Below are 25594 nucleotides of genomic sequence, written 5' to 3' on the forward strand. Positions count from 1 at the left end.
GGAGAAGGTCCACACAGCTCTGGAGCCATATCTCAGTTTAACTTTCATATACTGTTTACTTTTCATAGGTTGTATAGTCTTGAGGTGACTGCCTGTTTCTTTACCTCCCAGTCAGGAATTGAAATGTGCTAATAGATGGATTTACATCAAACTAGAAGGCCCGAAGCAATGATTCCCACTGAAATCAGTGCCTACAGAACTGTTTGGAGGATGTTTGAGTTTTTATGTTTCAAGGAAAACAAAAAGTGAATGTGGCTTAAAATGGCAGGAGCCTCAGAACATGCTTTGATAGCTTTTTCTGCATTGTTCTTGTGTATTGGGGCATTGGGTTTGGGGTGAGTGGGTTGTTTTGTAGGCTTTTTTTTGAGAAAAATAGCTGAAATTTGTAACATTCAGAGAACAGTATTCCCACTGGATCTTACCTCAAATGAAAAGAATGTGACTTGCAATCTTTGTGATTTATGAAAGTTTAAACATTTTCTGGTGGGAGTGCAGGTCACCATATGGTAACGAAAGCCCTTGCTAGTTATCTTTTCTGCAGACTTTCAGAAGTAAATTCTGGTATCCTAGAAGACCATAGAGTATTTAAGTATTGGGACTGCATAACATCTGAAGAGCCTTCCCAAATCTACACTTCATTGATTCATCATTCTATAAGGCATAAATTTTCTAATAGTGAGCCAGTCTCTCTATGTCGAAACCATGGTCCCACCATTTCCATTTTTATTCATAGCACTGTAACATTTCCAACACCAAAGAATGCCGTGCAGAGAATCCATAGTTAAAAAAAAATTTAAAAAATCGCAAAGAAGGACTCAAAGTCATACCAAATAATGAAAATTTACTGTACCTGAGATGTATTACGCTTCCCAGGCAGTGTGGGGTGTGTATTTTGGGATTTCAAAACTCAGCTCTCATATAAAGGTCATTTTTTTTGAAGCACTAAGAATCTGAACTAATGTACCTTTGCAGCCATGGGGCTAACTCTCCCTCTGCTTGGGTTTGTGTGGCAGAATACTTCTGCAGAACCACAGATTGTAGGTTTTTGTAGCCCTGCTTATGCTTAATATCGGACTATAAAGCTGGACCCATGCCATGGACTGTAAAGGAACCCTCTCCCATTTTTTGTGTTCTGGTAGATTGTACTTATGGGAAATTGGCAGCACCTTCTTTACTCCAGTGCTCTGCTGCGTCTCCTTGCAGCTGGTGGAATGAAGACAATCCATTCTGGGAGGCATCTTAACTTGGGCGTGACAGCTCCATGTATTTGTGAATGGTTTAGTTGATGGGGTGATGTTAGGTCATAGATTGGACTTGATGATCTCCAAGGTCTTTTCCAACCTAGCTGATGCCCTGATTCTGTGTTTCTGTGAAAACAGTGGCGGCAGAGCTGCCAGTAAAGCATGTTGTGTCTTGGTTCCATGTGTCTGTTTATGCCACTGTTGGGACAGGTCCTAAGAAGCGAGGAGGAGGCTAACTGGGGCTGCTTTCTTGTTTCCAAAACAGCCCAAAGGAAGGAAGGCACTGCCTGGAGAGCTGGTGCAGCAGCAGAGTGACACCCTGCTGCCCTGGCGGCAGCACCAGAGCGCCAACGGGCTGCGGCGGCAGAAGCGCGACTGGGTCATCCCGCCCATCAACGTTCCGGAAAACTCCAGAGGGCCCTTCCCACAGCAGCTGGTTCGGGTGAGTTAAAACACAAAATACTGATAATAGTGCTAATGACAGCGGTGATCTTGTGATGGCTCTGGTGAAGCAATAGGTGTGGAAAACCTGGCTCAAGGCACAGGCTCTCTGCCCTCCCTCCCTCCTGCAGGAGCAGTTGCCTCTTCCATGCTGCTCCAAAGCTCCTCGCCCCAGTTTCCCTCCCCAGCTGACGGCAGCCTAATCGCCTCCTTGCAGCCAGTGCCTCCCGAGACGCTGGCACTGCTGCCAGGATGGCACTTTGCCCACGCTCTCATCCAAAAAGCGGCTGCAGGTGTAAAAGCTGGGCTCGGTGGCGCCCGGCGAGGAGGGTGCTGCGTCCTTCCCTTCCCTTCCCTTCCCTTCCCTTCCCTTCCCTTCCCTTCCCTTCCCTTCCCTTCCCTTCCCTTCCCTTCCCTTCCCTTCCCTTCCCTCCCGCGCCCAGCCCGCTACAGATGCGCGGCGGCCCGGGGGAGGTTGGCTGCCTGCCGCCGCTGCAGATGGATCCGGCAGCCTCCCCTGTGTTGCTACTTTCTTTCTTCACAAGGATAATCTCTGAGATCAAGTTTTACCCGTGTGGTTTTCTGTGATGATTATGGGATGACAGGAAAAGAAAAGGAAGGGGAAAGGAGTGTTTTACAGAGACATTTGGTTGATTTGTTGTTGCTGTTGATAAGTGTTAGCGAAATATAAATACGTGTTGCTATTCCTCTTGCGGGTGCTGGTTTCAGTTTTTTGGAGCAGTCGAATGATTAGCTGTGAAAAGGGGGGGAAAAAAAATAGTAGAACTCCTTGGCAGACATTTCCAGCTCTTCCCTTGGAAGAAAATGGCAACAATTATAAAATTTCAGAAGTTATTTTGAGTAGCAGTGGTGTGTCATTGGCATCCCTTCTCAGGAAGTTCATTTAGTCCTTTTGAAGCAGTGCCTGGATTGACATGAGTTGCATCATTACCTGTTTCTATGTCGGGGAGGAAGGGACTTGTTCCCAGTTCAGGGATCGGATAAGCTTGGCTTGTCGGTGTTACTTCTCTGTGCAATTAGTGAGTACAATAAGGACTAAAAAGTGCCAGGTGGCAAATATTCTTATGTCTGTCCTGGAAAAGCAGGGAGGGAAGCCTGGGAGTCTTTGTGTGGTCAGCGGTGCAGGGTATGGAGTGACCCATGAGTGTGTTGCCCTGCTAAGATGAAGAAATGTCTGAAGAGAATAACCTGATGTGTCAAAAATGCCTTTCTAAATTAATAATTTAGATTAAATCTTGAATTCCTGTGAAAAATAATGGCTAGTACGTGTAAAATGAACTTGTGCTCCTTTCCATTCCCTACTGATTTCTTCTGAGTTTTGACTAGATAGCAAGAAGACAACTTGGCACCAGCTTACCATGGCAAATTTGTTGATTTATAAGGACTGAAATCTTTTTACCCTACAGTCTGGAGATGAAACAGAAGGACTCAACTATGCAAAATTCTAATATTAATGGAAATGAAAAATAATAAATTTTATATAGGTACAGAAGAATTTATATTCGTCACTTAGACTACCTTGGAAAGATAACCTGGCTTATGGAAATACAGAACTCCCAGATTTTCAGCAATATATTCCATTGCAGTTTTCAAATACAGATGCTAGAGGAAACACTGAAAATGAAGTAAAAATGGGCTGGGAAATTAAAAAAAAAAATCTGACTTACAAAGGGCTGTTTTCCTCTTCACCTGACATGCAGAAAGCATCATAATGACAGGGAAGATCATACGAAGAGTGCAACTGATTAAGCGTGAGACCCCTGATGTTTCAGGCTTGGGCTGAGTTCCTGCTCCTCTGCAGCATCTGGCCCTTTTGCCAATGCCTGAATGTGAAGCTTGGGTGATTCCTGTCAGGAATTACAGCTCCCTCCGTTAGACTTTGCTCTTTAATTATCCAGAAGAGGACAAATCAACATCTTCAAAGACCAGCACTATCTGATTATTTCCATCCACGTAATCTTCAGAATGCCCTGGAGCATTTTGCTGTCTCCTAGATCTAGGTAAGAGTTTTGATCTGATTTTCCATGCTTTTGCTCACTGGGCAATGAATGTTTTTGTGTCCATCTGCTCACAAACTGGAACCAGAAGTGCACATGTGAAGTTGCAGCTCAGATCTCATTTGTACAGAAGCAGGTCTGTCACCATTTTCTCTGCTATTTTATATAAAACATTCAAACCTACCACTGCTTCTTGGACACTGAACTTGTTTTGGTCCAGGAAGATCTGCCTGAGCTTGCATTTTGTAGGTAAAACTATGGGAAACCAGTCCCTCCATAGTGCTATCTTTGGTTCTGGCTTCCTCCAAGGAGAGGAAGGGATGGCATGAAAAATCTCATCACTGAAAAACCAAAAAGCCCTACCAGAAGTACATTTTCACAGAACCACTTGCTGTTTGCGTTTTTATAGGTCAGACTAATTTGAAATGCATAGGCAAATCTTTCAGGTTCCCTCCTACTCCTGCTTCCTATTGTGAAGGTAAAAATTCCATTTTATGGAAGTTGATTAGTTACTTGTCAGTATTTTTAGCAAGGCTGTGCCTGAATGAAGTTTAAATCATAGCAAAGGTGAATGCAGCTTGATGGGAGCCACATACCTCGAAAGGCAGCCCTATCTGGTTCAGCTGGGAACAACTATAATTCTCTGCTCATTAAACCATTTCATTCTGATAAAATACGTTAAATGAAAAAGTTTTTAGAGAAAAAAAGAAAAAAGGAACATTATCCCTGCCAAAAAAACCCCTTCTGTTAATTACAGGGTTTTTTTCTTTCAGAGGAACATCCGTATCTGTTCATATACATCAACCACACTAACTAGGAAATGTGTTTCAGAAAAATAATGGCTGAAAAAATAATAATAGGAATTTCTAATTAATTTTAGCTGCTGAAAAGGTTTACTTACTCTTTGAAGAGTTTAAGTGAACATCTGACATTTATAAGCTAAAAATAATTTTTAATATAAAAATATGTTTTGTAAATTCTGCTTTTGACTTTGAGCTGAGAAAACAGTTATCAAAATTTATTGATATATGCTTATTTATTTTGGAAACATTTATGAAAATCTTGGGTTTAATTTCCTTCTGCTTCACTTCCACCTTTGTACTGGGAATAATATTGTACATGCTGTGAAATATTTCACTGTAGTGAGGCTAATTTCATTACTAATTGTCAGGTACTCTCATTATTATAACTGAAGTCCATAAAAATGCCTATTAAAAATACAAAAACAATATGAAATCCCCCTCCTTCTCCAAGCAAATGACTCATGCAGGCACACTGATCAGCTAAGATAATATATTAAATAGTTGCACCCTTGCTGAGCTCTATTTTCTCACTGACTCATCCTTTTTAGCTACACGCATAGCTAATTCTTAATTATCTATTATCTAATTATCTATTAGCTTATCTTGTATTTCATCCTCTTTTGAACTTCAAAAAGAATCTCAGTTTTGGATGTACAATCCAGTCTCCAGCTGCTTCTAGTGGAAATCTTGACTCAGTTTTCAAGGCAAGTCTTGGTCCATCTCAAGGGGCTACGTGAAAATAATTCATTTAAAAAACCAAGTCCTGTGCAGAACTGGCCTTTGGTCGTCTTTGACATGCTTAGATAATGGGCTCCTCCATCAACCATTGACACTGTGTTCTCCTTTTTGAGGGCCCCAAACTTTTATTTCATCTCCAGGACCTTTGCAGAGCTCTCAGAGCCTCCCGTCTTGCACTTCATAGACACTCATTTTTCCAGCTTGCCTTTATTAAACATGGAACTGAAAAATGTATTATTTTCCTGTTAGACCTCTTATGATAAACAACTTGTTCATTCTCATTAGACCAGCATGAAAATCCCCTGAGGATGACCAAGACAGGATCTTGGTGCTCTCACAAACTGCCTTGATTGCATGCTACAGGCACAGCATGGGCTCCCGTAGCTGAGCACTGGTGATCTCAGCCACAAGAATACTAGAAATAACCTGATGTGTGTAACAGGGAATAAGAGGGAAGGATGCATTTTATGTAAATTTAATCAGAAAGTCCTGAAGTGGCTTGGAAAGTTGGCAGAATATAATATACCTGAAGACTCTTGTGTTGTTGCTTAGCAGAGATGTCTTTGTCAACTCTGGTTTCCATCAGCACAGGGCACTGTAAGGGAGCAGAGAGCTCCTCTTGACACACTGCAGAACCCTGTGGTGGACTCATGGGTGGGTTTAGCACATCTTAAGCTATCCTGTGACACTGAACATTTAATATGAAAAAATTGGTAGCACACTCTCCAGCTCAACAGCCTGATTGTGAGCCACAGCCCACCCTGGCACAGGAGATGGGTGAGACAGCTCTCCCAAAATCTGAAATCCTGGTGCTGGGGACACACAAGGCACACTGAGCTGTGAAATCCCTGCCAGCTAGGACCATCAGCCCTCAGTGCTGCCATCTCCTTTGCTCCTCATGGCTGTTTCAGCCTGTGCCTTTGCAATGTTTTAAATAGTTTTATTGTAGGAAATCCCTCTAGCCTCCTCTATCACAGCATTGCTCACTGCTGTGAAATTGGCAGTGCAGAATCCATTAGCTCCCAGCTGCAAGACAGATGGCATCTGTCTGTGGTGAGAGAAGGTTTGTTGAGAAAAGGCCTTGCAAATGCTTCCCAAAGGACATCAGACCTTACTTTTCCTGAGAGAGATGCAGACAGCCTTGATTACAAATAGACCTAGATCTTCCTTGTTCTCCACAGGAACAGGTGTTTCTTTTGCCTTACCAGCCACACAAAGACTCAAAGAAAAAAAATGGCTAGTTCTGGCTCTCAGTGCATCTCACCTTTGTGATGCCCTGTGAGCATCATCAGCTGAAATTCAGAAATGAGGAGATTTGGTCTTTATTGTAACGCTCAGAGCAGGATAAGAAGGAGCAAGCTCAGAGGGTGGAGAGGAAGTGGGACGTTGTGCAGGTTGTGGTGCTCTGGAGAGGCACAGCCTTTCTTTGAAAGCTGGTTCAAGGATGTAAATTGAGACAGCTCTTGGCTCAACTGCAATTTCACACCACAAACCAACCTGACACCAAAGAGGGAAAGATGAGCAGGAAAATAGTTCATTAAATGTTCATCTTGCCATGGTCTTGGCTCTGGTACTGATCTCTCCTCTGTGTGTGTGTGTTACCGAACCAGGATTCGCATATGACTCACAGAATGAATGGAGAAAGTGAAATATGACACGGTGCTACTTTCTTGATGTGTCCATTTGAAATTCCTTTAAAACCTACAGCCTGAAGCAAGTTCCTGAACATATTCCCTGCTATTATGTGCTGCTCAAAGGGCATCCCTTTATTTGCATTCAGCCTGATGATGCCATTCTCAGTTTCCAGCATTCACCAGAAGAGAAGGGCAGATCCTGCTGTCAATCACACATCTCTGCCAGAGCTGGTGGGGCTACCCCAGTGTGTTCCATTTGGGAATCTGGGTCAAAGGAAGCAGATGCCCAGTGCTTTATGGGCTTTCCATGCACACACACACATCCAGCATTATGGATTGAAAAGTGCAGCCACAGCATAAATGCTCCATTTAAAATTCTCTTACAACAGCATTCAAGCCTATACTGTAATTATACATATTGTATTTCCTTGTGTTCAGACCCATAGGGAATTTATATTGTCCTTGCTAAAGCCAGAGGGACTGAAGGAAAGCAGTCATTTAATGATTCAGCTGTCTTGGGCTCTATGATTTAATCAATCATATGAAAGAAATTTTTAGATTCTTTGTGTTTAGAGTTCTCTTGTCTGAGCAGAAAATGTTCCCTTTTTGAATTGCTTTAATAGCTGTATTTATGCAGCTGAAAGTTCCTTAAGAAATGAAAGTAAAATCAAATTGCTGAGAATGCCTAGATAATTTATCGGAGAATATTCAATTAGAATATATTAATATTTTAGATTTCCATCATTAATTTAATATTCAGAGATTTAATTTAGTCGTTGAATTGCTGTAGTGCCATGCGTGGGTAGATTGTTAGGCTGAGTGCTTAAAACACCTGCCACAAATGGGTGAATCTCACTTTGATTCCCAAGAGCACAAACGCCTTTCTACTGACATAAGTCTTGCAGCAAAAACTCAGACACTAAATCTTGCCTGTGCTCTGCATTTTTCCATAATTGCAGAAAGGAATAATACAATCTTCCAGCAGAAATAAATGCAAGAGCCTTATTTATTTATGCATTCAAATCCAGACTGAGGGGGAATTTGGTGCTCTGTGGTTCTGAGTTTGTCAATGTATTACTGAAGAATTTCATTTTGCCAGACTGGCCTTGTCACTTACTCAAGGAGAACTGTCGTAAGTGAGGTTGGGATTTAAAGGTGATTGACACTTTGCAGACAGATATCAAGGACTCCTATTGCCCAGTTCAGCTAAAAAAGCTGCCCTTGAGTTTTTGCCATTTTCCAGGATGCTTTGGGAATAGTAAAGTGAGTGGGAAAATGCCCCACTAAATCATAAAAAACCCACTAAATCATAAAATGTCATTTGATTTGGGAGTGATAGATCTCCTTTGAATGTAGCATCCCAGTTGCATGAAGGAAATGGAACCATTTTTAATTTCTCCCACAGCATAAAAACTGAGATTCTCAGAAGCCACTGGAAGCAGTGAGACTGTTCCCACTCCTTGGGAAGTCTCAAAAATCATTGATAAAATCTGTGATTAACTTCAAGTCATTAATTTGGGGTACAGCAAGTCAGGCTGGGAGGAGACTGGGATAACAGACCTGTGGTCTGACCTTGTGGTTGATGTTTCAAACTATTTGGCAGTCACTCAGCATCCCTGAGGCCGTGGGGTGGGGTATACTAGCAGGGATTTGTGACCCTACTACCAGTGACCACTGGTTAAATACAAATTGTAGGTGAGAGGCACAGAATGATAGAATTGTTTGGGTTGGGAAGGACCTTTCAGATCATCAGGTTCAACTGTGATCCATACAGCCTTTGCTTGGGTATTTTTCCATGCAGGATCTGACTTTTTCAGGCTGCTTGGGTCACTGAGGATGGTGTTTCTCTCGCAGATAAGAGGCCAAGGCAGGGAAGCTGAGTGGATTTGTTTGAGACCACAGAGCTGTTGCCACGGCCATGGGCAGCGCTCTCCTGTTATCGGCATCGAGGCCTGTCCTTGGGTTATTTGAAGAATCTCATAATGGACTAAGATTTTAATGGAGTAGTCAGAATCTTCTGCTGATTATTCATATTATTCTATGTCTTTTATTCACATTATTCTGTGTCTGAGTCCACTGCTACACCTGTGCATGGGGTCTGTTGCACACGGGTCTGTTTTCATAGCCGTGCAAAGGTGCTTCTCTGCTCTCTGCTGGCTCTCCACCAGTTCCTCCACCACCACCACCCCCATCCAGCCCACACCTTTTAGCTCCAGCTTCACATCAGGAGCAAGAGATCCAGGAAGCACAGAAGGATAACTACCCCTCGAATTGTCATCACAGGCATACTGCAAAACAGTTCATCAGTCACTCCAAAGAGTATTTAGCTATAATACCCCATTGCACATATTGCAACATATCATTACCTCCCATCCTCTCCAGAAAGTGAGATAACTGTAATAGCCACTCGGGCTGGCTGTCATTACATGTACAGGCAAAGGCAGGAAGGCATAGTCAGAGCTAATGCACACAGCTCATGAAAGCTATTGAAAATCTGTAAAGACAGTGTACACAAAAACAGTGGGTTAATTTGCTTAGAAAAGGGCTTTGTTTTTGCTGCTGCCTTTGCCAAAGTAAAACAGTAATAATGAGAAAAGCCGAGACAGAATAGACAAAGAGCTCACAATCTGCCTCTTTGCTGCAGGAGTTCAATCTTTAACACTCATCACCCACATTAGGTGACTGTGGGACTTGGCTTCCTTGATGGGTTGAAATGGAGTCCCAAAGACAGAGTGCTGCTGTGTGGGTGAGTTTGGATTTGCAAAATGATGGTGCAGATAGAACCTTGACAGCCAGGCTGTTGCTGAAATTCACTGTAGCAGGCTGGGATGAGACAGGAAAAAAATCTACAGTTTTTATTTCCTTACTATTGCATATGTTCTTGATAGCCTGCACCCATGAAGAATTAAATACAGCACCCTGGAATTTCAGATGTCAGCTTTTAAGATTTTAGAGAATTTATTCTTGGGCTAATTTTAAGCTCTCACTGCTGCGGTTAATTGTTTATTTTTTTTTTAATAACAGCTGAGATTTTCAGTGATAAAGGTGTCACCATCCAAGTCCTTTTTTAGCTCAATCTTTCTTAGCTCTTAGTCTCTAATGCAGGCTGATGAAAGCTGTAAGCCATGGCTACATGATGGGGCAGCAAAGAGTGGATCTGCAGTAGTTTACCAGTTTCATTAAAGGCCCCATTTCTTTGCAGTTTGTCCTTTCCCATAATTCTTACCATATTTTAATAATTACCATATCTATAATAACATTCATATTTATTGCTAATTTCCTTAATTTAAAGGACATTTTCCTCCTATCCGAAGAGTTAGACAACTTAAAAAGCAAACAAACAAAACCTTGGATTATATTAAGGGAAACATTTTGCCCAAGGCAATTTGGATATCTGCAGATGGTGGTACTGAACATTTTGGCCCTTGTTCAGCAGAGATTTTAAGATTGTGCCTAAATTTGAGCCTTTAAGTAACTCCAGTGGCTCTTCAGAATTTATTTGTTGACTGAAAACTAAGGACATGAATAATGCCTTACTGGATTAATGTATCCAGCATTACTAACCTCTTTGGCCATGTTTATAGTTTTTATTAGATTCCCAATTTTAATTACACTTCCCTGAGTGTGCTGGTAGTGTACAGAGAGCACTCTTTCTGATGTGCACACACATCAGCCTTTGCATATGTCCTTTTTTTCCTAATAGACACCAGAGCCTGCCTTGAAAAGCCACCCAGTAGACCTTGGTTGTATTTTTGTGGTACTGGTGAAGAGAGCTGAATTCTTTTCCCTCCATGAACCAACTCAATGCATCCCCTAAGAGCCCCCACAGCCGCTGAACCTGCCACGTACTTCATCCTTGTCGCAGCAAAACACCTGGCCCTGCCCTCCCCCTGCAAAGTTTTACCTGTGGAACTCCCCTTTAAGAATCAGGTTTTGGAAACCAGGACTAATCCTCTGTGACTCAAGCTGTAAACTCCTAAACCTGAAAGTTTCTCAAGGAAATATTAAGAGACCCTGAAATGCCGTGCTGGTGGCATTGCCAGGACATTCGCCTTCCTGACTCTTCCTTCCACACGTGATCTCTTCTTATTTTAATCCAAACATCATGACCTGACAAGGGTGTGCTTGGGTGTGTCGCCCTTTTGGGCTGTTTTGCACTTGACTTATTTGTTTGATTTGTGCTTTGAGGCTTTGTGAGCTGTACCATTTATTTAGGCGAAGAACCTGATTTTCTTGTTGTTAAAAGCGGCACAGTTTAAGGAAGACGAAAAGCTGTGTGGGGTTGTTCTGTCTAAGAAGTGAAAGGCATGCATTGTGTTGTGAAAAGGTTGGACATGGAGCCGTGGTTTGAACCTTCAGGGGAACTTGCAGTGCATGTGCCTCTCTGCTAGTTAAACTCCTCTGTGGAAAAGGCAGAGCTGCTGTGCCCCTATTAGTGCAGGACTGGGAAAAATTCAGTGGGAATGGCCAATTTTCCATATTTCCAAGTCACTCTAAAAAGGTATGGCAGCTAAAAGGCAGTTTCTGACCACACTATGAGCTATTTGGACTTATTTCTGAAGTAACATCACTGGAAGGGAGAATATTAGTAGAGAGAGGAAAGAAAACTAAGATTAAGGATCTGCACTAAAAAGTGTTGCTAGTTAATCCAAGCCCTTGGAAGGGATTTGTGTAAGTTGGAAAGCACAAATAAATGTTTGGCCAGCTTACGTTTTCAGTGGTGTGGTTTGCAGTGAAGTGATGACACAATTTACTTACCAGTAAGTGGCATTCAACTGCCTCTAACAAAAAGAAATTACAGTAGAAGAATCAGACATCATCAGAGCATAAATCCGTTATTGAAGATTATAGCAGTTATTTATTATTTGAAAGCAAAGAATTGAGAAGCAAGGTGGCAGTTTTCTTTCAGTCATGGGAAATGCACCCTGTAATGTCTCCATGGAAAAAAGGAAAACGCTACACCAAAGTGTTCCCATTCAGCTCAATGGCAAAAGCACTATTCGTTAGCATCTGTTCTTGCAGGGAAACTCCTGTTAAGAGAGGAATTTAAATATCGGAGGAAGCATTTCCAGCAACTGTCTGGGTTTACCGAATATTTTTCAGACAGTGTTATGTTTGTGGCAGAGGTTTTTGTATGCTAAAGGAAAAGGCAGTTCAGAATTTATGGAACAGCAGCTGTGTCTTTTGAGCACCTAAGGGACAGGATGACATGACATATATGTATTTCTGAAGTCGCTGGAAAGAAACAACCCAAGAACTTTCTGTACTTCCTTTTGAACCGTAACCCATGGCATCTGCAAGCATTAAAACATTTTCTTTTAATTTTTAATTAGACATGAACACAAAATTTAACATTAGGATATAACATGCTATTAGGAAATCAGCTCTTTTTCTCCTCCTTCTGTATCCATTCAGTTGTTAAATGTCCCCCTCCCTTCCTTTTTTTTTTTTAACCTCTTGTTCTTAATGAGACTTCCTCCTTCTCCCCATGAATCTTTATGTAGGCAACCTTAGCTCTTGATTAATCAGTAATTAGGGAAGGAGTCATACTGATTTCAAGTCTTTAGTATCATACTCTCCAGCTGAAATTCAAAACTAAAATCTGAAGGGAAGCCATAGTGTCAATATTATGCTCTAACCATATGATGACAAAAATCCCATCAGAGTCAGACCAGGCATATCTATTTATATAGGCACAAATCTGTCCTGCTTGATCTCGAGTGTAACACAATCATAATTCTCTCCCACGGTTGCTTTCTCACACATTCCCTGCCTTTGTCACCATCAGCATTCAATGTTTCGCCTTAAAGTTTACTACACCCTCTGTCATCTCATCTGACACGTACTGTTTCACTTCACTCCGTGTTTGCTGAGCAGTTAGGGCTCGATTCAAAGTTTAATGAGCCCTCATTAACCTCCATGAGCTTTGGATCAAACCCTTGTAGTCTAATATGGAAATAATGCCAGGGTATTATGGAGTTAAAAGCTGCCATAGAGTGGTCTGAGGATAAAGTCACTGCGGGTGGGCGGCGTAATGGGGTGTTAATTGGATGGAGAGAGGGTACTGGTAAGTACTGAGCACTGAGTGGGGATGTTGTAGAAAGGAGGGAATGGTTATGATCCTAAACTAAGAAAAACCTGAGGTTCCCTTTGCATCTGTGTCGTAGCTCTGCTCCAGCATTTGGGGAGTTAATGCTGATGGGGAAGAGTTTTCTGGGCCCAGGTTGATGGGTGCTGTCGCTCACAGGTCATCTTCGCTCTCATCCTCCTGCTCTAACTCCTTCCTGCCTTGGCTCCATCAAAATCCTTCTTCCAGAAACTAACTGTTAGCAAAAAGGTGGTGTCATTGGAAAGGAGATGCTAATTCCACACCACAGCTTTTGCGTTTCCTCTTTTTTCTTTGGAGTGAGATGCTTTCAACATATAATTTAAAGTAACCCAAAACGTTGTGTTGCCTGAGCTCTTGGTGCCAGTCAGCCCCCTCTCTATTCTTATGGATTGCTTGGAATATTCCCTGGGGGCTCTGCTGACTGGGGACCTCCACCAAGTCATGTCGGAGCAGAGTATATCCAATATTTTAGTCTGTTCCCTTGGGTTTACCCTTTTTGTACCCAAAATTCTGTTAATTCATGGAGAAGCTCCATTTCTTCCTCAGGCAGTGTGCAGAGGATGATCAGGAACAGCAAAGAATTGCTGACACAAATTCCCTCAAGGTCTCACGGACCGCTGGGTCCCTTAGCAGATCCTGCCACGTGCCCAGGGCCACCACGGCAGGGGCACCGGGCTGCTGCTGCCCCTTCTGAGCTGATACTGCCTGTGCAGGGTGAGGGTTTGGGAACTGTGACATCATCCCTTCGCCAGAGGAGCGGGACTGATTCCTTTATCTATCTTAGGTATTCTCTGTGCTTCTTGCCTTTTCTTGAAGAGCTGTTCCTTTCCTTCTGTGAAGCCACAGATGCAACACATCCTGTCTTCCTCCATGCAGCCAAGTGCTTTTCCCTTTGAGCTGGTGACAAGTCACTTTTTCGCTCCATATAGCTGAGGAAAAAAAGAACAATCACATATGTAACCATTACAGAAATGTTTTTCTGGAAACTCCCAATCCGTATCTCCAGAAGACATGTCCTCATTCTCTCTTATTTTTAAGCAAAAAGCTGTGTAATAGCTGTGCCTGTACTGCCTGTGTGCCAGCCTACAGTTCCTAATCCCATATGGGAGCAGGGATTGAACATATATGCTAGGAAGGGTTGGGAAATTCTGCTTGATTTGGTGCTCTACTTTTTATTCTTCAATTGATTAAGCAGCTGCTAAAATAAACCTTCCATTGGAGGAGTTCCATAATGCCCTCCCCTCTAGAGCAATACTGCAGCCTGTATACCTCCCTTCCTTGGGTCTTCACATTTCCAGTTCTTGCCTCCTCTTCCACCTTTTTTGGGTCTTGCTTTCACATTTTTGTTTTTGCTGTAGTGTGCTCCCAGGGAGATCTTCCCACACATTTCCTCTGTCTCAGGTGGTCCCTGCGCTGCTGCTCAGCCATCAGGACCAGGAGTCAGTCACAATCCCTGAAAGCTGAGAGGTTGGCTGAAGTCTTGGCTGTCTCTAGTTCTTGTGCTGTCAGTTCCAAACCCTTTTTCTCAGTGGGAAATATAAAAAAAAAAAAAAAAAAGCACAAACACCTAGACTTGTGGTGTCTCCAGAAATTGAGAAAGTCAATACAGAGCAAACTGTGATGAAACCTGGAGCACTCCCATTGTTGTCTCTCCCTGGATTTAAGTACCAGTTAAATGTCACCACTCCAGTTTTCTTGGAAGGCTGCTGTTTTTTCCTGCAGGACAGTGTGGGTGGAAGTGTGGACGTTTCACAACCAAGGGTGTTACTTTAAGCCCTGAATCAAAGTGTGGGAGATTTTGTTAATCTTTTCCATTCAGTTTTCCTGATTGAGCTTTTTTTATTTATAATTATATGTCTGTCTGATTGAGAAAGCTATTTATCCATTCAGTGATGAATGATCAAGAAGAAAGGATGGACGGGATGCTTTTAAAGCCTTTCAGTCCCATAGTTGTAGCCACTTATACTGATAGCTTGCACTGGAAAATGGAATGTGAATCAGAGAAAACATGGGAAATAATAGGAGGAAAATTCAGAATCCATTTCTGATGAGTTATATTAAACCTAAAGATCTTCCACTTCATAGAGAAATTATTTAAGTTTTATGCAGCTTTTGAGATTATGACAAGCTGAACAACTTGTTCTGGCTTGGTGCTCAAGCGCCATATGGTACTACTTCAGCAATTTGATGTGATATTATGAATAAGAGTGCATGAGTAGTGAAATGTTGGGGTTTTTATATCATATTGGCCTTCTGGAAAAGACATTAAAAATGTTTAGAGTAAGGGAAGGGGAAAAAAAAAACCACAACAACCCAGACCTGCAGGTTTCAATAGCATAATTGCAGCAAGCAAGTGGAAAATGTATCTGTGGTGATTAGGAAACCAGTTGCTGACAGGTTCTCTTGGACAGGTGAGGGTAACCCATGTTCTGCAGGCCCTGTTCTTCTTTTACGTTTTCTCTGGTACAATGCTTGTATTATCTTTAAGGAAAAATCTTTATGTGCCATTTTCTATGTTCAGGGCTAGTGGTTTGCAAATAATAATTGTTATGCAAGTGGAAATTGACTCCATGTATAAAAACAAAATCTTAGGCTAAGCTTGTAATCTCAGACAAGTATATGAAAGCAATAGTCAGCAAAAGATCATGCTGAAATCTCAGTGTCCCTGTCTGAAGAAGGGCCATCACTCTTCCTTGTGTTACTTTCCCACTAGTTATAGGAAGTTGCTTCCTCAAATTTTGTTGCTAAAAGCAGTTCATTGATAGCAGGATGTGACTGCCGAATTTTGGAGGGTGAAGTAATGTGGAAATGGGAGGTCTGGTACATTTTGCAGGCAGTGGTCTCCCTTTGTGTGTCGGTGTGTACTGAATTCTAAAGATAAAACAAATCCCACCCCTACCAATATGTATGTATATTTTTATATCTGTGATAGATTTGGACTAATGGTGTGTGTAAATCATACATCTGGTGTGCCCAGAGAGGATGGAACTGGTCCTCAGATCTCACAGGAGGCATCTCTGGGAGGCAGAGGGTGGCACAGGCTCTGCCTGAGGATTCACTGGAATAATTTGTGGGACTGAACCCCTGCCTGGAAAATTTGGATCAGTTTCTTATTCTGAATTACAGCTGGATTATTAGAGTTTAAGGGACAGATGCTGTTTGAACACAACATGTTCATATGGAAAAATGTCTGATTTTTATAGTAATTTTGGGATTTGTCTTGTCTGGATGTTTCCCTAAATTTGTTTTTCAAATGGCTTTTTGGTTCAGAATGGAGCTTTAGTTTGTAGTGTGGATAGTGCCTCCATTCCACAGAGCTGACTGGTTTTCAGTAGCTGTTTTGCATTGTTTTCTTTTTACCCCGAGAATTCCTTTCTTCTTGTTCTTAATATATTCCCAGTTGGAATTTAGTTTCTGAAAAAAAAAAAAAAAAATCTTTCATCGCTGCAGTGATTTTTAGCGGTTGTATCCTTTTATGCATCATTCTCACACAGTGTGAACATTTTAACCTTTTCTTAATTATTAGCATTTCCATTCCTGCTGTTCATTAATCTGTGCTGGGCAAGGACCATGATGTGTTGCCCAAGGATGCAGCCGTGGAGCTGCTCAGCTCCTGCTCTGTGGAAACCTCAGCCTACAGAGATTTTCATGGAGCATCTACCATTTTGCTTTTGAAGTCTGAACTTAGAACTGATTTATTTATTTTGTAATGGATAGGTTGGCTCGCTGTCCTACTGAGTTATCTGCTTTAGCTAGATACGTGAAAATGTTGTATAAATCCAAGCTGCTGTTAACTGCACTCTGATAGTAAACAGTGCAGAGCGTATTCAAGTACACAAAACCAATTAAACCTGACACCTGGTAAAATCTAAAACAAGAAACTGATAGAAATTAAGCAGTAAATTGCCCAACAAGGTTAAAGTCTAGCCTCTCTTCCTCTGGCTCCAGTTTTCACTTACAAGTGGAATTGTGGCTGAATCTAAAGCTTTAGCTACCTGGATTTTCTCTTCAGATATTTAATAGTACTTGCTCTCAGGCTTCAGTTCACAACTGAATTGCAGGCACAAATTCTGCCGATGCCAGGGGAGCGTAAATGACTCTGCAAAAGTCAGAAAGGAAATCCAGGGTATATTTGAGAACTGAGCAGACTCTCCCAAATCCCCCAAGTAATCCCTCCACCCTGTGTTTTTTGCATTTGCTCTGGAGTTGTTAAGATGTTGCTGGTACTAACTTGAGCTGATAGATACTTCTACAAAATCTAGTTTTAAAAATAACATCCAAACTGAAACTTATTTCAAGTGTTCACATTCCATAATGTTATCAGTAGCATTTTACTTTTCATAATCAGAAAAGGCCCTAGTTTTCAAAATGTGACTGTATTTTGACAAAATTAAGATTCTAATATTCATGTAGGTTTTTTCTTCATTAGTTTTCTACAGCTAAAGAAAAAACTCCTTTCTAAATAGCTTTATCTTAAAATACAGTTCAGTGGTACTTCTGGAATATTGGTTTGTAATTCTCATATTCATTCAACCCCAGCTTTCCAAGCTATATGTAGTGAAAATGCAACCACTTTCCTCTTGGTTAGAATACACTACTTAGTGTTTTTTAAGTCTAGTACTGGGCAAACTGTGCCAGGTTTTATGTTGATGATAAAGCTTTAATTGCACTTCTGAAATCCTCATCATGTGTGAAACAGTACCGCTGAACTAAATGGGAACAGCATCCCGTAAAAACCAGGCAGCCTGGAGTATGATTAAGAGGCAATAGTTTTTCCTTATTTGGACCAGCATGGTTTCAGTTTTCATACTCTGCTTTCCAACACTTCACCACTGCTCAGACACACGTATTCCCAACCGCCGTCCAAAGATTTCCGTGCGGCCTCCTAGATCTGTCCCGCTCCCTCCTGCACGGAAACAGCGAGAACTCTGCCGGAATTCCAGCAGCCTTCGATTTCCCCAGGACTCCTCTGCAGCCAAGCCGTGTCTGAGCAGCTTGCTGGCTCGGCGGCTCTGCCGTGTTCGGGGCGCGTCGCCGCGCGCGGGTGGCGGGAGGTGACGAGGAGGTGGCACCGCGTGTCCTTGTTCAGAAGGGAAGGGTTTGACCCTCGGCTCCTTGTTTCCATGCCTGATGTGGGGAGCTGTTGTACGTACGGAACGATACGTAAGCAAAGCAAAACCGTCTTGAGGATTCTTAGTAAGTGGGGAGTGGGAAGAGGAAAAAAACGTGAATATTGCAGAAAAAATCCGCTTTCTTCGGCAGGTGCTGAAGCTGCACCTGCCAGCGAGCGCTAATAGGGCTTAGTTCACTTGATTGAGCATTACTCAAGGGAGATTTTGGGCCAAGTTTCCATCTTTGCCAACAGTTTCTTTCTCCACTGCAATTCATTAATTAGCAGCTATACCTGTTTACATAATGAAGTGTCGGAGAGCTTTTATCAGTGTGTTGCCATATGAAATGTCACGGTGTTCTCTTGATCAGATTAGAAATGTCTGACCAGAAAGTCCCCGGCATTTCAGGGCATTGTGCGTGACACATGAAAAGGAACACTTAATGATGGTGCTAGTGAAAAAGTCAGTCCAGGCACATTTTCTACAGCGTAATTTTCCCAGTGGTCAAATATTTGAAAGTTAAAAAAAAATTAATACTTTCTTGCACGCAGTGTGTAAGTTTAAAATTGTGTTCTCAAATGAGATGTTTTAATTCTGTTGCTCAGTCGTGCTTAGAAATAAAAAACTAGCCCAGATTCCAGCCCTGTTAGATCCCTAACTAGTTTATAATAAATGTGGAGATACCAGGATTACCATCCCCAGATGTTGAGCACAGCATATGGTACCTGTGTAGAAAAATACAGCTTGCACTGGGGTTCTAGTAATATGTTTGTATAGGTATGTACATACAGATTCCTGTAGCACTGGTTGGAGAAATGCAGGGCTGCCATCATGGAGTATATTTAGGTGGGTTTTTACTTTCTTTTTTTCAAGGGCCTGTCTCTGCTGTGATGTGATTGGAGATTAATTTCAGTGAATATTAGTATTTAAAAGGATTTTCCCCTCATCTTTCCTTTAATCCCTTTTTGCTGAATGTATGCTTCATTTCATTCTGTTCTATGCTGAGGTTTGTTGAAAGGGATGGCGAGGAGTTTGTATTTCCCTTTCTGGCAGCCTGAGCTCCATGTGGTTTGTGTGAATTCTTCTTTCAGGAGAGAACATTTAAAGGCAAGAACTCCTCTTTGTGCCTGTGGAAGGGTAAAATCAAGCTTCTCCTACAGCGTGTTTCAAAGCGTTTCACTAGGAAACAAGAGCATTTTGCATTCACATATCCTAACCAGGATTCGTTTTGAAGAGGCTTGAAGGCAGTGACAAATAGAGGGATTTTATAATGTGTAACTCGGCTGAGCTGCCAGGGTTCTGCAGAGAGGCATCCTTTGTGCAAAGCTAAAAATGTCATAGGCTAGAATGAAGTAATAGCATAAAGTAAATTTCTGAGATTTTCTTTTAAAAATATGCTTCAAGTATTCACAATAGAGCTGTGCTTTTAAAGCAGTCAGACCTATCCCCTACAGATTAATTAGTAGTACAATGCTTGATTTTGAAAAGGAGAAGATGGTAAAGGTGGCTGCATTGAAAAACTTGTCAAATGTCTTGAAAATGCATGGAGAGAATCAGCAGCAAGAACACTCTGCAAGGAAGCAGAAGGATGTCCAGAGACACACAGACACACTGTGGAGAAGGTGGCATCACTCTGTTGGGTTTAGCAGTGGTTCTCTTTGGCACACAGCCCCTGCTCAGCCCCTCCATATCCTCTTTGGGACTCTCAAATCCATCACTGCTTTGCTTTCAGTCTGGGGATCGCAGCATCCTCTGGCCATCACAGCAGAGCTGGAAGGGCGAGACCCCAAATCCTCCCTGTGCTCCACCCTCTGCCATCCTGAGAAAACAGGTTGTGATCTGATCCCAAAATATGTTGCAGCTGAACTTTGCTGTTGGTCTAGAAGGAAGAAGGAACAGTATCAAACGGAGTAGCTCAGCGTTGTGAAGGGTTTAACATGCTCTTACAGTGACCTCCTGTGGAACGGAGCAGACACCTTGGTGCCCTGCACCGGGGCAGTGACGCTTTCCGTAAAGCCCACGGCCCCTCGCGTCCTGCGTGGCTCTGCCAAAGACTCCAACACGTTTCCTCTCTCTTCTCAGGCGAGATGTGGGGTTCTTCCTAGCTGGGTGAGCTCTCACCTTTAGAAAAGACATCTCTGATTAGCGTTTCAGAGCCACAGGCTGCTTACGTGTGCACGTCTGCGAGGTCAGAGCCGGCACTTGCCTTCAGCAGTTCAACTACCCAACCTTGTTCTTGGCATGACACTTTTAATAAATGTTATATCAGTTTTAATATCATGAGTATTTCATTTACAAGGTGATGATGTGTTTGTAGAGCATGCAATGCATTTAATTTAGCAGTTACATGCACTGAGGGATGCATTGAATAAAATATTACTTTAAAATTAGATGATTTCTTTAATTCTATATACAGGCTGTCTGGGTTAGTACATATTGCAAGTAGTATCAAGCAGTGATGTAGCTTCTGTAACCTAGTTCTTCATGCATTGTAATTCTTTCCATTGTGTTGTCCAGTGAATTTTATGAGTATTATTTGTTAATATGTTCATTTTATTTGAATAAGAAAGCAAGTCATTCCAGTGCAGTGACTGATCATGCTGTGAAATTAGATTTTGAGAGCAGCCTGTAAAGGGAAATAATCTGTTTGCTTTTTTAGGGAACTGTTGCCCCTGTGGCGTTGGCTTTGGCTTTGTGAGTGTGTCTGTAGTGCTGGAGCCACCCCAAGGGAGATGGTGCAGCAGCAGCTGCTCAGGAACAATTCCCAGCCATGGCTGGGAGCGTGTGGTCTGAGGAGAAACAGGAACCCTTGTGCAGGAGCCACTGCCCCAAGAGTGAGGCGTGGGGACAAGGCAGGGGACACCTCAGATCAGCCAAGACAGATGAGTTCTTCGAGCAGGGCTGGCGAGAGGCAGGGCAGGGCAGGCACAGGGTCCCCTCTTTGCATGAGTGGAGCTGAGGACATGTCCTCCTGCTGCCAGAGGCTGCAAGGGCTGTTCCAGAGTGGCTCCAGCCTTGCCACTGCATGGCACACATCCTTACAGTGGCCTTGCATGCTGAGAATGCACTAAATTGTCAGCCAGCTGAGGGCTTCCCTTTTATCTTCTACCTTCTGCCTTGTTTGAGAGAGTAGAAAGACAAATTAAAGCATTCAGCCTCTGTGCTACATGGATCACTCATCTGGAGTCACTTGTGGAGAAAAAAAAAAAACATTCTGGGCTTTTTTGGGCTGTGCTGCTGAAGGAGTCCACAGGACCTCTCAAGTACCTCCAGGCACAGTTTCTAAGCCCTTGAAAGTTTCATTGCAACGTTGTTTGATATGTTATCCAACAGAATAAAATATTTCCAGTTAATGTTTTAAACATGTGCAGCTCTAACCAGCAAGTGCAGAGAGGCCAGCAGTGAGCAGAGATGAGAGCCTGCATTTCAGCCTGCTCCTGCATCACACTTACCAGTAAGGAACCGCTGGAAATTGCAGTCCCCTTGTTTGCTGCTTTCATGGAGGATGAGAAGAAGAAAGGGGAGGGAAGGAAAAGCTTTTTGGGAGCTGGAGCCACCTGCCTCGTGCATATTTCTGTGTACAAAAGGGAAAGAGATGATTCAGCTGCCGTGCAATGAATATTTTGCTGGCATGAAGTCGAGATGATCAGAAGAGTGAATTCATCCTGCAGGTTCTATTTCATCAGTTTCACATCCAGAAAATGTTCTTCTCACCATAAAACCCTGATTATGGTGCAGAGAGGTGAAACCCAAGCCCAGCATGGCCCCTGGGAGGCAAATGGCTGTGGTTGGGGTAGGGCATTAGATCTGAAGACAAGGTCTGGGTTCCTCTCCCATCTGTGCCGGGGTCTGTGCTGGAGCCAGAACTGAAAACTGGGAGGGAGGTTCTCAGGGCTGCGGTCTGGCTGAGTTAAGTGTCCAGCTAAGGCTCAAAGATTTTCACATTTTTGTTATAAATTCATTGGGGGAATCCAGCAGGACTCCACAAGCTGAAGCCATCCCCGCCGTGTCCTGGGACTCCTGTGTCCCAGAAGGTGCCCAAAGGCTCATCTTGGCAAGGTGACAGCATCTCAGATTTCAAACACAAAAACTTTATCTGAGTAGGAGTAGTTTGTCACGAGCAGATGATGCTGCTTCGTGTCCTCATAGCGCAATTTCTGCTGCAGTGTGAATGTGCACATCAACAGCAGCAGGTGTTCAGCAAGTGCCAAGCAGATCTTTGGTTTCTTTGTAAATTGGCCTTGGCTGATGGAGTGGAGGGAGGGCGGAGGGAGCCAGGAGAGTGTTTAACCCTTTAGCTGGAAAGTTGACCTCAGTGAAGCTGCAAGAAGTTGCATCTTCCGATTATTGCATTAATTATATTCTGAGGGATTTCTCATTTTCCTTGTATTTAAATGAGGTAAAACTTGACTTTTCTTCCCCCATTCCATTTTCACCCTTTTTTTTTCGGGCAGGGCTGCTTATCTAATCAGCCACCAGTGTTTTCTCTGACAGTCTCGCAGCTGTAGTGACACTCAGTCTCAGTCACATCAAACAAGTAAATGACTTTCATTCACAGCACCTTTTGTCTGATCAAATAGGTAATTACTACGTGAAATTAAAGGCTTTAACAAAAAGTTCTTTATTGTTCCTGACTGACAGAAGCAATACAAAGAGAAAGTGCTGTGATTCAAATGCCATGGTGACACCAGCCCCATCGTGGAAGCAATCAAAGGCATTACTTATACACTCGAGTGGGAATACAAACCAGGCAGAGGCAGACTGACAGACTGCCTTTAATCTTTGCTACCCCCCACAACTCCTTCAGTTTTGGTTGTTTTTTTTTTTTTTTGTAAGGAGAATATAATTTTGTGCAAATAGTAAATATGACAGGAAGATCCAGATGTTTGAAATGTATTTGGAGGATCAGTGCAGTTCCCACCATCAGTATGTAGGGTGCTGTCTTTGATTGCCAAGTGACATCAGGCTAATTCATGCTGTGGCTTTGGGGACTAGCAATCTAGATTTCATTGAAGCAGAAAACAAACCAGAGGCTTCTTTGAAAATGAAGAATTTCAACATTTATCCCCAACATCTCCTTTTAGAGCCATCATTTCATCCTCTCTTCTCCTCTGTCCTTTAATCGCTTCCTCTCTCCACTGGTGAGCATCATTCTCTGCTCTTTGCATTTTACCTCTGGGAGAGGTAGATTTACCACCAAGGTGCTTTCAACCCAGTTTTCACAAAGGACTGATGATAGAAAATGGGATGGATACAGTTGCTCCAAAAGCTTTTCTTTAATGAGGGCCACAGGGTTACTGCAGTGAGCAGAACTAATCGGGGTGCCTGGTTCTGAGCATCAGCCTGTGCAAGGGAGGTAAAGAGAAAGGCAAACATCAAGTAAATATGCCTGTTTGTCAGTCAGTTATTAGTGGCACAGAGCCGCCAGGAACCGAGTCAAGGTCGTGTTTGAGCAGGTATCTGTGACAAGAGATTGCAGGTCTGAATTATTGCAGGCCAGTAGGGAGATACAGTATATTTGCTTTCACCTTCCCTGGGTCGTAGGCCAAGTGGGTAATCTGCTTTTTTTTTTTCACAAACTTCTAGGGTAATCTGCTTGTTTTTCACCTTAGTGCATTCCAGGGAAATTTAAATGGAGCACGGAGCTGGTTTTATGTTGGAGTAGGTGATGTGCTGAGGTCAGTACCCCACACGGGTGTTCCCATGAGGGCATCCCATGGGTTCTGTGCAGCTGCTCGGATTCCTGTGCTGAGTCAGGCTGTAATCACGGAGCTGCTCCACTGAAATTAGTCACAGAGCTGCGTGTTAACCTGACACACTCCCTGAACCCAGACGGTTACAAATATGCGAGGAATACTAATGGGAGTGTGCTGCATGAGTGTAATCTCTCCCTGCTCTGAGTGCCAAGGCAGAAGATGTTCTTTGTACCCGTGCTGGACACATCTGATCAAGTTCTAGAGGTGAGGCGACAGCACAGCCCAAGTTTCTCGGCAGCAATCAGAGATACTGGAAAGAACAGGTTCCCCTCACCTGCAGGAGGAGCACAGTGAGCTGAAAGCCAGCCCTGTACAGTATGGGCAGGAATTGCTGGCCACAGACCACTTTGGATCAAGCTGTGGGTCATAAATCCAGCTGGTTCACAGACTCATTTGCCATTCTCCGAGCCTGCATCGTCCATGCCCTCCGCTCCTCACCGGGTGTCCCCACTGAGTGCAGTTGAGTGGAGTTTTATTAGAAGCAGGGCTGCTTGTGGAAGATCAAACGGCAATTGTGGCCAAAAATAGGAATTTTCCTCATCTGCCTCTAGCCAGGAATAGGAGACAAATCCTTTCTCCGTTGCCTGTGCTGTACATGAGGTTATTCATTAGGGCTGGTTGGGAGCTAAATTAGAACACAGCTGCCACTCGTTGGGTAGTTCATCATGCAGAGCAGACCACTTTGCGGCTCCCACCACTGCAGAGGAGTCCAGTGCACCTCGAGAGGCTGTTTTTAACCTACACATCTCTTGTGTTTGAGCACAGGTTGCTGGAGGGGTGGAGAGCAATCTCCTTGCTCCTGGGGCTGCTCTGTCCCAGGGATCCAGCAGCCTGCTCCTGCTGCTCCCAGCTGTCCTGCAGAGCAGCCCACTCTCACCGGCTGAGAGCTCGGCTCAGCAGTGCAGGCAAAGTGGGATGCCATTATGTGGTTATATAGGATTTCTTAAGCTTTTGAGAGTCAGTTCAATCGCCTTGAAAGAACATATGCAAAATATGTGCTTGGCATTGAAATACCTCCAAAGTCTGGGAAGAATTGCAGCCTGTGGATGAGGCTATCTCTATTCTTGCATGAGGTTTTATTGTAACTGATGTTGAGCAGCTTGGGGTATTTCTACCTGTAAACTGAAGCTGCTGCTTTTGCTGATTGACAAAGTCATCAGCGCTGTTTGCAGGTCTGTAGGAGAATGTAGGTTAAAAAGCTTAAGGAAAAGATGTCTGGCACGCTGCTGAATGGGTATTAGAGGAGAAAAAAAAAAAAAAAAAGGCAAGTACCCAAAGCAGAGAACTATAAAAAAATGACTTTTTAATGTCCATTTAATGATGGTTTGGGAGTGGAATGAATGGATGAAGAGGGCATAGAGACTACAGACAGCAACATACTCAGAAGTGGCAGAGCTCCTGTTTGCATAGCTGCTGGTGTCAGAGCCCAACCCGTTACCAGCAAATGTGCACTCCAGCAAGGGAAAGTTTGATTTCTAACCTTAAAGATACAATCTGTTTTCTTGGATTTGTTTCAAACTCTGCAGTGCCAGCTGCATAAAATACCACTAAGCTTTTGCACAGAGACATTTATAATCACTTTACCCTGTAGCAGGAGAAAACGTCTCCATTTTGACACTCATTCTGAGTTCATGCACACATTAAGGACAAACTTCAGATCTTAATGAGGTGTAGGAGGGTTTTTTCTCCCTTTTAGTTCTGTTTTCTGTTCTCTTATAGATCATACTATATTTCAGAGCATTA

At 43.0% G+C, this 25594-nt stretch overlaps 1 protein-coding gene across 1 annotated transcript in view; it reads left to right on the forward strand.

Moving 5' to 3' along the window:
• Nucleotides 1–25594, forward strand: part of CDH4 (cadherin 4) — a 419139-nt gene that overhangs the window by 265769 nt on the left and 127776 nt on the right. The window contains exon 4 of the mRNA XM_040079951.2: nt 1507–1683. Within this exon, the coding sequence (XP_039935885.1) occupies nt 1507–1683 (177 nt within the window). The remainder of the gene's footprint in view (nt 1–1506; nt 1684–25594) is intronic.

This window comes from Hirundo rustica, chromosome 16, assembly GCF_015227805.2.
Source record: "Hirundo rustica isolate bHirRus1 chromosome 16, bHirRus1.pri.v3, whole genome shotgun sequence".
Classification (NCBI taxonomy): Eukaryota; Metazoa; Chordata; class Aves; order Passeriformes; family Hirundinidae; genus Hirundo; species Hirundo rustica.